The 15,948-nt window shown below is 37.8% G+C and overlaps 1 protein-coding gene across 1 annotated transcript in view; it reads left to right on the forward strand.

Annotated features, from left to right (window-relative positions):
• CCDC141 (coiled-coil domain containing 141) overlaps positions 1-15,948 on the forward strand; it is a 205,516-nt gene that overhangs the window by 65,502 nt on the left and 124,066 nt on the right. Inside the window, exon 6 of the mRNA XM_047085862.1 lies at positions 15,242-15,358. Coding sequence (XP_046941818.1) covers positions 15,242-15,358 — 117 coding nt within the window. The remainder of the gene's footprint in view (positions 1-15,241; positions 15,359-15,948) is intronic.

Genomic DNA, 15,948 nt, shown 5'->3' on the forward strand with positions numbered 1-15,948 from the left:
GATGCTGTCAGCTCAGAGCCTGAGGTGGGGCTATATCCCACAAATCATGAGATCATGACCTGAGCTGATATCAAGAATTGGAGGCTTAACTGACTGAGCCACCCAGGTACCCCCAAAAGATGTTTTGATAATAACTAAAGTAAGGTATTGCAGAAGGTTTCTGACATGGTGAGTTCTCTAACTTTTGGCGTCTCATCATTTTTAGGAGGAGTATATGCTTTTATTGATGAGGTGCTTTTTAAAAGTAGACTTTAGGGATGCCTGGGTGGCTTAGTTGGTTAAGCATCCGAATCTTGGTTTAGGCTCAGGTCATGATCTCCTGGTTTGTGAGTTGGGGCCCTGCATCAGTCTCTATGCTGACAATGCAGAGCCTGCTTGGAATTCTCTCCCTCTTTCTCTGCCTCACCCCACCTCTCCCTTTCTCTCTCTCTCTCTCAATAAATAAGCTAAAAAAATAAAAGTAGACTTTATTTAAAAAAATTATTTTAACATTTTATTTTTGAGACAGAGAGAGACAGCGCATGAGAGGGGGAGGGGCAGAGAGAAAAGGAGACACAGAATCCTAAGCAGGGTCCAAGCTCTGAGCTGTCAGCACAGAGCCCGATATGGGGCTGGAACCCACGAGCAGTGAGATCATGACCTGAGCTGAAATCAGATGCTTAACCAACTGAGCCACAAGATTCCCCCAAAATAGACTTTATTTTTTAGAGCAGGTTTTAGATTCACAGTAAAACTGAGTGAGAAAATACAGAGTACCCCCTGTTCCCACACATGTACAATCTCTCCCAGTATCAACATCCTGCACCAGAGTGGTATATTTATTATAATCAGTGAATATACATTGATATATCATTATCACCCAAAATCCATAGTTTATGTTATGGTTCATTCTTGGTACAATATGTTCTGTGGGTTGGTTAAATGTATAATGACATGTATCCATCATGGTATCATATAGAATAATTTCACTGCCCTACGAATCCTTTGTGTTCTGCCTATTCATTCCACCTTCACCCTAGTCCTTGGCAACCACAGATCGTTTTACTGTTTGCATAGCTTCGCCTTTTCCAGAATGTCATATAGTTGGAATCAGTATGTAGCCTTTTCAGATTGACTGTTTACACTTCGTAATAATACATTTAAGATTCCTCCATGGCTCGATAGCTCATTTCTTTTTAGCGCTGGATAACATTCCATTGTCTGGATATGCCATGGTTTATTTATCCATTCACCTACTGAAGGACATCTTGGTTGCTTCCAAGGTTTGGTGATTATGAATAAAGCTGCTATAAGGATTCATGTACGGACTTTTGCATGGACATAAGTTTTAATTCATTTGGGTAAATGCCAAAGAATACAGCTGGTGGCTCATACATAGTAAGAGTATGTTTATAAGAAACTGCCAAACCATATTCCAAACTGACTATACCATCTTGCATTCCTACCGGCAATGAAAATTCCTGTGGCTTCACCTCCTGACCAGCATTATCAGTGTTATCAGTGTCTCGCACTTTGGCCATTCTGATAGGTGTGTAGTGGTATTTTATTGTTTTAATGAATTTCATCTTTAAATTGGGAAAAATAACTATTAATTCACAGAATTGTTCTAAGGGTTAAATGAAATAACATATGTAAAACACATAGCACGTGGCACAAGAACAGACACTCAGATCAATGGAACAGAATAGAGAACCCAGAAATGGACCCACAAACGTATGGCCAACAATCTTTACATAGCAGGAAAGAATATCCAATGGAATAGACAGTCTCTTCAGCAAGTGGTGCTGGGAAAACTGGACAGCTACATGCAGAAAAATGAACCTGGACCACTTTCTAACACCATACACAAAAATAAGCTCAAAATGGATGAAAGACCTAAATGTAAGACAGGAAGCTATCAAAATCCTCAAGGAGAAAGCAGGCAAAAAGCTCTTTGATCTTGGCCACAGCAACTTCTTACTTAACTCTATCTCTGGAGGCAAGGGAAACAAAATCAAAAATGAATTATTGGGACCTCATCAAAATAAAAAGCTTCTGCACAGCGAAAGAAACAATCAGCAAAACTAAAAGGCAACTGACAGAATGGGAGAAGATATTGCAAATGGCATATCAGATAAAGGATTAGTATCCAAAATCTATAAAGAACTTATCAAACTCAACACCCAAAAAACAAATCATCCAGGGAAGAAATGGGCAAAAGACATGAATAGACACTTCTCCAAAGAAGACATCCAGATGGCCAACCAATGCATGAAAAAATGCTCAACACCACTCATCACTAGGGAAGTACAAATCAAAACCACAATGAGATACCACCTCATACCTGTCAGAATGGCTAACATTAACAACTCAGGAAGCAACAGATGTTGGCAAGGATGTAGAGAAAGGGGAACCCTTTGGCACTGCTGGTGGTAATGCAAACTGGTGCAGCCACTCTGGAAAATGGTATGGTGGTTCCTCAAAAAACTAATATTAGAACTACCCTATGACCCAGCAATTGCCCTACTAGGTGTTTATCCAAGGGATACGGGTGTACTGTTTTGAAGGGACATATGTACCCCAATGTTTATAGAAGCACTATCAACAATAGCCAAAGTATGGAGAGAGCCCAAATGTCCATCAACGGATGAATGGATAAAGAAGATGTGGTATATATATGTACAATGGAGTATTACTCAGCAGTCAAAAAGAATGAAATCTTGCCATTTGCAACTACGTGGATGGAACTGGAGGGTATTATGCTAAGCAAAATTAGTCAGAGAAAGACAAATATCATATGACTTCACTCATGAGGACTTTAAGAGACAAAACAGATGAACATAAGGGAAGGGAAACAAAAATAATATAAAAACAGGGAGGGGGACAAAACAGAAGAGACTCTTAAATATGGAGAACAAACAGAGGGTTACTGGAGGGGTTGTGGGAGGGAGGATGGGTTAAATGGGTAAGGAGCATTAAGGAATCTACTCCTGAAATCATTGTTGCACTATATGCTAACTAATTTGGATGTAAAAGAAAAGAAAAGAATAAAAAAAGCCCATGTAGCACAAAGTCTAGCATTTTAAGAGGCACTTAATAAATATGAGTTTAAGAGGCACTTAAATAAATCTGATTAAAATTTACAGTCTATGAATTCTTTCACATCTGGTCCACAATCTTTCCCCTGGGTTTGTCATTACTGTTGGTATATACGTCGAGGTCTCTCAATACTGTTTAATTTTTGGAGGCTGCTCTAGGTAAGGGAAAGCTTTAAGAATGTATATTTGTGGTTAAGAGAACTAGCCTTTCAATTAGACTCCATTCCCAACAGTCTTCAACCAAACTCAATTTTAAAATAATAATATGGATAAATGTTATTTTTAATAAAATTGGCCAATAATTAAGACAGTCATTTTCTTAGGTATAAAATTTAAGCTCTTATTTTTAATTTTCTTAATATTTATTTATTTTTGAGAGAGAGAGAGGGAGAGCGAGCATGAGTCGGGGAAGGGCAGAGAGAGAGGGAGACAGTGAATCCCAAGCAGTTTCCATGCTGTGAGTGCAGAGCCTGATGTGGGGCTCAAACTCATAAATCGTGAGATCATGACCTGAGCCAAAGTCAGATGCTTAACCAACTGAGCCACCCAGGCATCCATAGGCTTATCAGTCTTAAAACATCCCATGTTATATTTTCTCTTGTTAACACCAGTGACAACAGCTGGAGTAATTAATAAAGTAACTGGTGCTTCTTTGGGCTCACTTGCTTGTAAGAGCACAGATCCTGGGTCCAGACTTTTAACTGAAAGCAGTTGAAGTCCTGGCTCTACCACTTACTAGCTGAGTAACTGAGAAAGTATTTAGCCTTCCTCAGACTCAGTTTCCTGTCAAATGTAGATATAATAGTATCTACTTCAAAGTGTTGTTAGGATCATCAAAAGAGTTCTTATATGCCAAGTGCTTAGAAGAGTGACTGCCACATAGTAATTGCTATATTGGTGTCAGCATTGTTTTGTCATCTTGTCTGAAAAAGATAGACATATTGCATATTTCTATACTCCTACCCACCTCCACCACCATGCTTAAGTAAAGACTATGCTTTTTAAAAATTTTTTTTAATATTTACTTTTTTATTTTTGAGAGAGAGAGGGAGACAGAGTGTGAGTGGGGGGAGAAACAGAGGGAGAGGGAGACACAGAATCCAAAGCAGGCTCCAGGTTCTGAGCTGTCAGCCCAGAGCCTGACATGGGGCTCAAACCCATAAACCGTGAGTTCATGACCTGAGAAGAAGTTGGACACTCAACCGACTGAGCCACCCTGATGCCCCTTAAGCAAGACTATTCTTGCATTAAAAGCTAGTTTCATTATTTGTCTTGAGTTCAAAAGGTGTCATCAAATAAAACTAACTTTTATAATTTCAACAGCCATTCTTGCTCAATGGGCATTCAATTAGTAGTAAAACAAAAAGGTAGTTGTATTGTTTTCTGCTTATGATTTAATAATCAAATTTAAAATTGTAGATGAGATCACTATCCACACAGATAATTTCTATTAGCATTTGGCATACTACGACCTTCCAGACCTTTATAAAAGCATGAGGCACAATCACAGGCACACACACATTTATTAAAGGAACACCCAACCAAACAAATAAAAACTAATGGAATTAACCTATACATGCTGTATTATTACCTCGTTTTTATTTATTTTTTTCAATATATGAAATTTTATTACCTCATTTTTAAATTAAATTGAACAAGTAATAGGTATATTCTTGTGTCAAAAGTACAATAAATAATTTTAATATAGTATTTCACTATTTGAATGTAGCATAATTTTTTTCATTGAAGTAGAGTTGACATATAGTATTATATTAGTCTCAGCTGTACAACAGTGTTTTGACAATTCTATATATTATTCAATGCTCATGCTTACCAGGATAAGTGTAGTTACCGTCTGTCACGATATTACACAATTTAAATTTTCTTTTTTTTAATTAAAATTTTCTTTCTAATATACATTTATTTTTGGGAGAGAGATGGAGCAGAATCAGGGAAGGGGCAGAGGGAGAGGGAAACAGAATCCGTAGCAGGCTCCAGGCTCTGAGCCATCAGCACAGAGCCTTACACGGGGCTTGAACCAACGAACCATGAGATCATGACCTGAGCTGAAGTCAGACGCTCAACCAACTGAGCCACACAGGTGCCCCAAGCTATTACACAATTTAAAGCAAAATCATATTGATGAGGAAGTAGAGTCTCTCTAGTTTCTCAATATTATAAGCAATAATTAATACTTTGTGTGTTTATAATTATGTGAACAAGGAAGTATTTTAAAATCCAGGTAGATACAAGCATAATTATATTACCTAAGTTTTTAAGTTTTTTGTTCTCTTTTAAAGTTTTGTTGATGCAATGGTGAATGAACAGTGGCAGCAGCAGCAACACCGAGTTGGGTGTGTCTCTGTTAGATGGTAATTGGGCTCTATAATTATCATGTTCCTGGATAATCTACCTGATAATCCTAGAACATTGTTGAACCATGAGTTTATACAGAGGCACATGCTTCATTGGAAGATAAAGATTTTTTTGTCAGGTCTGTACTTATTTTAAGGGAACATAAGAGCTGTTAAATCTTACATTAATACAATTCCAGCTTTGTCAATCATTTTAACTACTTAAGAAAAAGGAAGATTAAGGGGGGAATTAGAGCAAAGATTACTGATGAATAATAATGTACATGTCTGAATATCTGATGCGTCTTCTCTCATAAGGGCCGTTTAAAAGGTACATTTCGTGCTTCTCTGTTTCTAAGTGCTTATGGCCTAATGCTGTGAACTATGTAGTTCAGCTAAGTCTCCTTTGGAAAAGAAATTAGCCGACCAGAAGGGTGGTGATACAGGGTTTGTATCAGTCACAAGAAAATTGCAAATGAAAACCACATACTTTTCCATCTTAATTGGGATGTGATGGTCTGATAAACATAATCATAGCATGTTCTCTCGTTATCATTGTTTTTCAGATATAAAAATGTGCACTTGTTTTGCACTTAAAGATGAGCGGCTGGCTGACCTTTCTTCCTAACTCCAGCAGCATTTTATTTTGCAGATAATCTGCTTCATTAATGAAAATCAGAAGCAGCTTGGAATATTTCGTGCATAATTAATTATCTTGGCAAGAAGATTTATGAATGTAATTTTTCTCAATTGCTCCAATCAGGCATAAGTGAGACAAACAAATAAATTAAAACTAAGTTATTCATGATCTCTTTGTATAAGACAGTGTCAAGGACATCTAAAAGAATTAAGTAAGACATAAGGGCATATAATCTCTTTTTACTACCCAGATCACATATACTTATAAGATACAATTCTTTGCAAGAGGAAAAACCGGTAACAGAATTCACATTTGGAAGGTTTTATAATTTCAGTACCATGTATATCATAATCATGTAGCCATATGTAATCATATTCTTCATCAATAGGCGATTAAAATGGCATCAAAGATGGCACATATAAGCACAGCCTCAGGGCATCAGCCTTGTACCTGGTGGGAAGCTGTAAAGCTTTTGTGTGGGTGTGAGCATATACACTTACACACATACAAGTGTATTCTCCTTTATATGATCCTATGTTGTAAACAGGACTTAAAGCTTGAACGGTTGACCAGATTAAATTAACATGAGGTAACATAAAAGTGCCTAGGTTAGTGTGTTTTTTAAAAAAGTCTCTGTTTGAATGCAGCTTTCTAACACTGGCTGGCATAAAATCAAAATAAGGATTGAATTATCTTGGAGATACTGATATCTAATAGCTCAGCCCAGTAACAGACATACATGACTTTCTAGCCACTCATAGATTAAAATTTATCAGAATTTTATTTAAAAAAAATTTTTTTTTAGTGCGTGTTTATTTCTGAGACAGAGAGACAGAGAGTAAGTGAGGGAGACAGAGAGAGAGGGAGACACAGAATCTGAAGCAGGGTCCAGGCTCTGAGCTGTCAGCACAGAGCCCAATGTGGGGCTGGAACTCAAAAACCATGAGACTGTGACCTGAGCCAAAGTCAGACGCTTAACCAACTAAGCCACCCAGGCGCCCCCATCAGAGTTTTATTTTAACACATAGACGAGCTCTAGAATTTACTCTAAGACATGCCAGCAGTAAATGCAAAGTATCTTACAGTACAGGAGAAGCATATGATTTTACAGCAATAGCAACCCCTCCTAATAAGAATGCATGCTAACCGGTATTGCTTTCAAAGACACTGCATGTCAAAGGCCATGACAGAGGGACTCTGGTGCAGATAGCATGGATATCACTTCTAGCTTTGACATTTACTAGTTACTTCTACACTTCAGTTTCCTTTTCTGAAAATGAGGATAATAATAGTATTTATACATTTTTATAGATTTTCTATAAAAAATGACATTATATATGTAAAAATGTTTAGAGCACAGCTTAACATAAGGTAAGTGCTCAATAAATGTTCAGATGTTCACCATATCATTATATATATTGGTGGTCACTTTCTCAGCTTTACTGGATAATGTCTGCACATAAAATCTTACATGTTGGCCAGATCCCACACCAGTTCTCTAAATTACTAGGTAATCTTAGCTTTCCAAAATACTATGATATGGAGGAAAAATAAATGCCACTTCATGGCTTGGTAGTGAGTATAGTTTCTTCAGAAAGGCAACTTTATTTGTAAGTTTAAAATTAATTTTTTCAGGGTGCCTGGGTGGCTCAGTCGGTCCAACTTTGGCTCAGGTCATGATCTAACAGCTCATGAGTTCAAGCCCCGCATTGGTCTCAATGCTGACAGGTCAGAGCCTGGAGCCTGCTTTGGATTCTGTGTCTCCCTCTGTCTCTGCCCCTTTTCTGTTCATGCTCTCTCTCTCTCTCTCTCTCCCTCTCTCTCTCTCTCTCTCTCTCTCAAAAATAAATAAACATTAAAAAAATCTTTTTAATTAAAATTAATTTTTTTCTAACTTTTTTACCCTTTAGCTATTTTTTTAGCTCATTTATACTTCTTATGGTTGATTATGTAATCATTAAGCTTTGTCATTTCTAAATACTGTTCAATTGGCTTAACAACATTTTAATTAGGAACAATTATTTAAGCCCCTAAATAGTCACTAAGAGGATTGGGGGACACACACTGTGACTAAATGGCATTCTCTGCAGTGGTAGGACCGGTGATAAAGCTGTTTGATATGGGTGCTCGATGGGAAAGGCTCCACATTGATCCCTGACCCTCAGACCCTTCCATTGTGTGACAGAGTTCGCTGCTGCTACTTGAGCTGTCTGCTCAGCCCCATGGCTGCCTGTGATCTCCTTCTACCACCCCAATCTCTTTTTCTTCCCTGCCCCTGGTGCTGAAGATTGTTGGCTTTCCTTTTCTCAGCACTGCTACCACCCCAAGCTGGCCAAGAAGTGGGACTCATTCTTTCCTCTTCCCTCATTCTCATGGTCCCCAAAGACAAGTAAAGGGTATGATTAATTTTAATGATTTTTATAGGAAGATTTATAAGCAAATAAGATAAACAGCACATTTTGAAAGAATGACAACATCTCTTAAAATTGAGCAGTTATCCTGTCAATATGAGAGTTTCTGACTTTCAGTTTTTCCAACAACCAAGAATGTAGGCCAAAGCTTCAGTGTCAAATCTATTTGTCTGCGTGGCTTAGAAATGGGGATGGTAATGTGAGAATGTCAAACTTTGGTCCCACTCCTAAGTAGCCCTATCATGTCTTTTCTTTGTCTCTCTGTCTCTGTCTCTCTATCTCTGTCTCTGTATGTCTCTCTATGTCTCTGTCTCTGTCTCTGTCTCTCTCTCTTTCTCACACACACACAGGGAATATAATTAACTCCAGGTCACTTATGGTAGAACTCTAAGTTATATTGGGAAAACTGTGCCTTAGATATTTTTGGCAGTAATGCACGTTGCTGGGACACTAGGCTAGTCTCTGTTTCCTTTCTTGAAATAAAGACTTTCTTCTACTACTGGGAGGGTTTGCCCCAATGAATCAGAGGTAATGCTAGAAATAAAATTTAGGCCCAGAGGTGTCCACTGTACTGATTTTATCCACTGGACTAAATGGCTTTCTGTCATTAAGTAGTTGAAAGTAAAGAGCCTACATAAACACAAACAAGAGTTGAAGCCAGTCTTGGGAAGGGAAGGGAGGAAGTCCTTAGTGCCATTTTTCTTCTGTATAGATGTGAGAAGAAAAATGTTACGTCAACACAAATCAGAATAATCAAATACATAAAATTGTGACTCCAGACAAGGAGATAGATTATCTCCGAAGCTGTTTATAAAGTTACAAATTTGCTTCATGACAAACAACACCTTTTAGCTTTCCTACTACCCACAGTAGAGGATACTGGGATTCCATAATTTGTTGAGGAGATACTAATACCTTCCAGTTGACTTCAGTAATTCATGGAGGGCTTCCAGATTCCACAAAAGAAACATTGTGAACTTTATCCTCCCAGAATCTCTGGAGATGAAGGCCAAATAATCATAAGCCAATAGTTAGTCCCAGAATGCATCTAAAAAGAAACCCAATCCATGTTTTTGGGAGTAATTCTTCTTTCTTCCCCTGTTCCCAAGTCCTCAGGTACAAAAATTAGCAACATGGCTTTAGTGCCTCTTTCCCTAGTATACATTATCACCCAATGGAGCAAATGGATATTTGAAGTTTGGTTATTGCCTAGTTAAATACAGAGCACATTTGACCATATTGCATAGTACAAAATAATGACTACTGGCTTCCCTACTGTAAAAAAGAAAAAAAAACTTATGGGAGATAAAATAGTTGTTATAATACTAGCATGCCTTCAAAAACAAAGTAGACATTAAAACTGTCACCTGTGGCCATCCACTATGATTGAAAACAGCTTTATATATGTGTGCATTTTTGATAATTGGAAGAGAGAAAATCAAAAATTCCTTGGTTAAAGAAGATAAATAACTGATGTCTTTTCCTCTCCTTTATCAGTTTTTGTCTCTAGTAGTAACCAGTTATTTGTCAAGAATTGTTCTCCACATGGAAAAGAAAATGAAAGTAATTTGAAGAGATTTTCATCTTCCCTTAAGCATTTCTATTAAGGTGGTTTGAATTGCTTATTGCTAGCTCGCCTCCTCCAGCATAGTTTTAAACAAAGATCAAAAAATAAGATCTGATCTCGGATTGTAGAACAAATTGCAGAAAAAGAGACTGGTAGTTTTTGGCGGTCTGATGCATCGCTTTGGGCTGCAGCAGCAGTTCACCTTCGTGCCACCTGAGTGTTTTATTCTTGACTGTCAGCATTTTCTATCACTTGTGCTCCCATGTTTTACTCCTGTCTTTGGAATTCTGTTTGCCCTTGCTGTCGCCTCTACTCACAGCTGGCCTCTTCCTCTCAAGCACTGTTCCTGATGGGCCTGACCCACACATCTGTTATCTCTAATGCAATATTTCCATTGATTCCCCGTGGTGGTATATAGAACCTATTTCCATGTTAGAATTAGATTCTATAACTATGGTGTTGTGTTTTGGTTTTTTATCTTAAGAATGTTCATAAACATAGCCTATAAGAACCATTTCTTTCCTCTGGAATCCTTTGGTTCTGCAGTGAGAAGAAAAACATTAGACAAGAAAGTATGAATTCTGATCATGACATTTCTGCCTCTACCTGTGGAACTTTCCTCTTACTGGTTGTGTGAAGTTGTTTAACCTTGTAACACACCTCCTGGGTGTGTTTCCTCATCTGCTGAAAAGCAAATCTCTCCATAGAGGAGGGATGTAAAGATTGGATGAGGTAACTTGTAACCTGGCTAGAGTAGTCCCTGCCCCCTTTCTTCAAAGGTTGGGTTCATATCTTTTACTTTCATTTTCATTCCCAACAGGGTGTTGAGGTGGGGATGGGTTGTCCAACAAGCTAGCCCTTCTTTGCCCAGTTAGTGCTCTCTTCCCGCCTTTCCCCTCAACTCTCCTTCATGCATCTTCAGTTGCTGCGTTTGAGTCTCAAAAAATGCTTGAGTCTCGTCTAATCAAATAAAGAAAAAAAGTGCAGAGAAGCCCCTTTGATTGCCTCTCCTTCCTTAAAGCTGTCATTACATCCCTCCTTTACTGAAGCAATAAGCTTCTTTGGAAGTGTCATTAACTCTACTTCCTTAGCCTCCACTCAGTGGTCCATAAATGCCTACCAACTGAGATATCATTTCAACGTTCTCCTGTCTCTACTCTTTTAAATTGCCTTTAATTAAAACTCAGTCCTGGAGCACTTGGGTGGCTTAGTCAGTTAAGCGTCCGACTTCAGGTTAGGTCATGATCTTACAGTATGTGAGTTTGAGCCCCGTGTCGGGCTCTGTGCTGACAGCTCAGAGCCTGGAGCCTGCTTCCGATTCTGTGTCTCCCTCTCTCTCTTCCCCTCCCCTGCTCGTGCTTTATCTTTCTCTCAAAAATAAATAAACATTAAAAAAACTCAGTCCTTAGATGTACAATTAACCAACATGGATAGTCTGAATATCCTTGAATAGTGGAACCATTCAGTAAAGATACAATTCAAGTCACATATGTGATTTCAGATTTTCTAGTAGCCACATTAAAAACATAAGGAATCACATAAAAAGTGAAAAGCAATTATACATGTTGTTTAAGCTAACAAATCTAAAGTAGTAATTCAATATTTAACCAATTCTAAACTTCTTAGCAAGGTATTTTTATTATTTTGTATACAAAGTCTATGAAATTTGCTGTATATTTTATACTCAGAGCACATCTCAGTTTGGGCTTGGCACAATCCAAGTACTCAATAGCCATTTGTGGTCAGTGGCTACCATATAGGATGGTGCAGGTCTACATACAGCATTTGAGTGCATTTTCCTGGCACTCATCCCTAACTTCCAAGGCAGCTCTTGGTTCTCATTGAACATCCCTGATCGCTCCTTCTTTGAATCTGCTGACTTCCCTTCTCTATTTCCCTTCACTCCCTGATAGGTGTTCCCCTTCCCTCCCCAAAAAAGATCTCTACTTCTCTATGTTAGTTTTACCTCCACTGGGCACTGAGTACCTAGAATGTCATATAAAACTGGTAGGATGATCATGAACACATTACTGAGATTAAGCTGGAAGGTAGGAACTGAGAAGAGAGAGGAAAAATGTTGCCATTTCTCCCTTAATCCATCACTGCCCAGAACTGATTTCCACTGCATACTCTGAACAGTTTATTTCTTCCTTCCTATCTATATCCCCTGAACTCTTGGCTCATGTTTTCATCCTCTTGCAAGGACCATGTTCTACAGAATGTTCTGATGCATCATTTACTGTACTTCTCACTCAGGCTTTTGGACAGCAGCTGATATAATTTAAACGCTTATAAAAAGTGCTCTTGGAATATCTATGCAGCTGTCTGCACTAGCTACTTGTGAGATGCAATGACTGATTTATTAGGTGGCAGAGTATTATGGTTGACATACTCTCAGTAATTTAGGTGTCCTGATTTTACATCAGAAGGACTCTGAGAGCCTATTCCGTGTGCATCCCACAGCACCGCACAGTAAATCTGATCTAAGAGGCTGCTCATGTGTGTGATGCCTCATGATGAGATGTAACACCCCTACGATGAACTACTTCTGAGTTTTATACCAACTTGTTTTTATGTTTCTTCCCAGGGTGCATTTGGTAGTAAAAATGTGTAGATCTAGAGAGTCAGCATGCTTTATCAGGAAGGTATGTGATCAGAATGCACAGAATACCAACTTAGATCTTAAACTGCATTCGCCTATAGGGAATAGTATTGCCATACAGGAATAGTATCCTTTGGGTGTTGAAATAGTATTTGCCAAATCTAGGGGATGAGGTCAGTAGATACCTTTTAAAAATCAAAACAACTCACTCCTTCCTTTCATCACTGATGGCATGTGCTAGATGACAAGACTTTGACTCACAAAATTGAGTAGGATTATCTGAGAGTTCAGGGTTCTCACCTGTTTTTAGAGATTAGCAAACACCTGTTTGTACCTATTTTTTATTCACTCAGATTCTATATTAACTTTCCCTATTAAAGCATTCTTGAAATTTCTGAGTTCCTCCCACGTTGGCTAAGAATAAATAAAATTCACTTCCAGTATTTAATAAGATAAATGCTCTCTTTAAGTTAGTTATATTCATGATCCATTTTTCTTTGATGAAGCCTTTAAATCATTCCTCTAGTTGTGTATTTATATGGGCTTACTGCATCTTTTGTGAGAAATTATTTTAATAAAAATAAATTAATGAATAAATTTTTAAAAATTTAATGTTTATTTATTTTTGAGGGAGAGAGAGAGAGCGAGCGAGCGAGCACACATGCAAGTAGGGAAGGGGCAGAGAGAGAGAGGGAGACACAGAATGTGAAGCAGGCTCCAGGCTCTGAGCTTTTGGCACCGAGCCCGATGCGGGGCTCAAACTCACGGACCGCGAGATCATGACCTGAGTGGAAGCCAGATGCTCAACTGACTGAGCCACGTAGGTGCCCCATTAATGAATAAATTGTATAGCTCTTGATAAAATACTCTCTGTGGGCTCTAATATGCATACTGTACATATCATCTAGTTCTAATTGGGTTAATAGAAATACAGATTATCTTCAAATAATTGTAAATACACTAATACAATATGTAGATATGGAGGTTATCTAATGTGCACATTATCCACAGCTTACCAAATATTCTGAAAAAAATGAGGTGCACTTCACATGAAAATTGCTGTAGGGTTACTATTACTTTTTAATTGCACGGTTGTTATCTTAAAATGCCAGTTAGCAAAGATTTCCAGTTAGTGGAAAGCTGGAGAAACCCTCTTGCCCCCAGTTGTACTGCTTATTCCATGCTGAAAAATGCTAAGTGTTGGTATAAACCATTTTATCTCATAACCAGCTTTGTGATATCAGCCCTGTATTGATAATGGAATGTTCTATTCTAGGTAACTCCTAACTTGATTTTTGTGTAGTGTGTGTGTGTGTGTGTGTGTGTGTGTGTGTGTGTGTAGGGGGTACATTTATTATGTGGAGAGCTTCAGGACTAACCTAGCTTTCTCTTTGACCACCTGGTTCATGCATTTCTCCATGTTATAGGAGTTCAGAGAAATCCTGAGGCTGTTGCAGACAAGAAAACCTAGTCTGTAAAAAGGCATAGTATAATGTTTGAGCACTGCCCACCATTCTGAATGGGGTGCCAGGATTCATTTTTCAGGTTTGAAGTAATTCTCCCTAATGACCAGGTCTGTAAGACTTTAGGTGATCTAAGATGGCAGCAGGGCACAGTGGAAAGAGAATGAACTTTGGATTAATGTAGGTTTGCAGGCAAATCCTGGTTCTGCCTCTTACTGTATGGCCCTGGGTAAGCTGCTTCACCTCTCCTCACCACTACAGTGATGATATCGTACTTGTTAGAGAGTTGTGGAGAGAAATAGAAATGAGGCCCAAAAAGCAAGTAGCAAACTGTCTAGCATGTTGTGTGTGGGCTCTTAGGGATCAGTAGCTGTGATGTGATCATGAAGATAATACTGCGTAGGATTTGAGAGTGAAATCCTCTTTGATTTAACTGGAATAAGGAATCTGCATCTAGGGTCTCCATGTCAGCAGTCCTATGTCCACTTATGTCACCATTTAAAAATGTGCAGCTTCTTTCAAGTCTTTTGCTATTTGTTGTTTCAACCCTGTGTAAAGCATGTATTATAAATCAAGTCTAAATGAATGTGAGTCATGCCCTTAGCTATTTACTATATCAACAGAATTTTAAAAACTCCATTTTCTGAATACAGATTTTCAGCAATTGCAACAAACTAAGTATTTTTGCATTGTCTTTTTAGAGTGGAAATATAATTCTACATATGCTGTTTAATAGCTTCATGTGAGTTTATGTAATAACTATACTCACATTCATATTCTTATCCAGAAAAGATTTATATCCTAAAAGAATGCATGATTTATAGACTGCAGGAACCTATTTTGTTGTTAGCAGATTTTTGAATTATTTTCTTTATTCCGTGTAATCTACTGAACTGATATATCATTTTCATGCTTTTCAGGAATTGCCCTATTTTTTTCTCTTATGTAGAGATTGAAATGAAGAAAAAATAAAAACCCAATCATATGAATTTAACATGTGAAATGAGCTTATGTAAAAAGAGACTGAAATAGCTTAAGTTTTGAAAAATTAAGAAAATACTTCTGAATTTCTACTTGCCTTTTCTAATCACTTGAAATTTGGTTTCTCTTTGTTGCTTCTTACCTAGGTTACTTGTTGGTTTCAGAAAACCATAAAAGATTTGCAGGAACAAAGTCTGGGCTCATCACTTTCAGATAATGAGGAACTAATCTGTAAGCATGAGGAATTGATAATAAAAGCAAAGGTAAGAGACACATTAAAAAATAATTTAAAAATGCATAGACTTCTTTTGAATACACTTCTGTAGGTAATATAGAGAAATACCAAAACTCTCTCTGAGTAATCACTATTTACACAGAAAAGATTCTGATAGCATTAGCTAATACCACTGCCTACTGACTGGGCTTCTAGAATAGTAACCAACAAAACAGCCTCTACAACAATAATAACTATCTTCTTTTGAATAGTTAGTATGTATCAGACACTGTATTTAAGAGATGCGTTATATAAATGATCACAAACCCGTAAGGGGTAGGTATTGTTTTAGAGATCAAAACAAACAAAAAACAGAGGCTTGGAGATGCAAAGTAACTTGACCAATGTAATGTATCTTGTCAGTGGCAGAGCTGAAATTTGATTCCAGGTTTTGTCTAGCTCCAAGGACCAAACTCTCAAACTACATTCTTCTAGCTTTCTAAAAAAATCTTTTCCCTACACTGAAGTCTCATTGTGCTATCACTTTTATGATTTCCGGGTATAGTTTCTTGCTGTTCCCAGTTATATTTCCCCATTTCCTTGACTTGTTTCACATTTCTTCTTTTTGTAAAAAAGTAA

This window comes from Lynx rufus, unplaced genomic scaffold (assembly GCF_022079265.1).
Source record: "Lynx rufus isolate CCGP_SWC_20201006 ecotype Redwood Valley unplaced genomic scaffold, mLynRuf1.p SCAF_2, whole genome shotgun sequence".
In the NCBI taxonomy this organism is placed as follows: domain Eukaryota; kingdom Metazoa; phylum Chordata; class Mammalia; order Carnivora; family Felidae; genus Lynx; species Lynx rufus.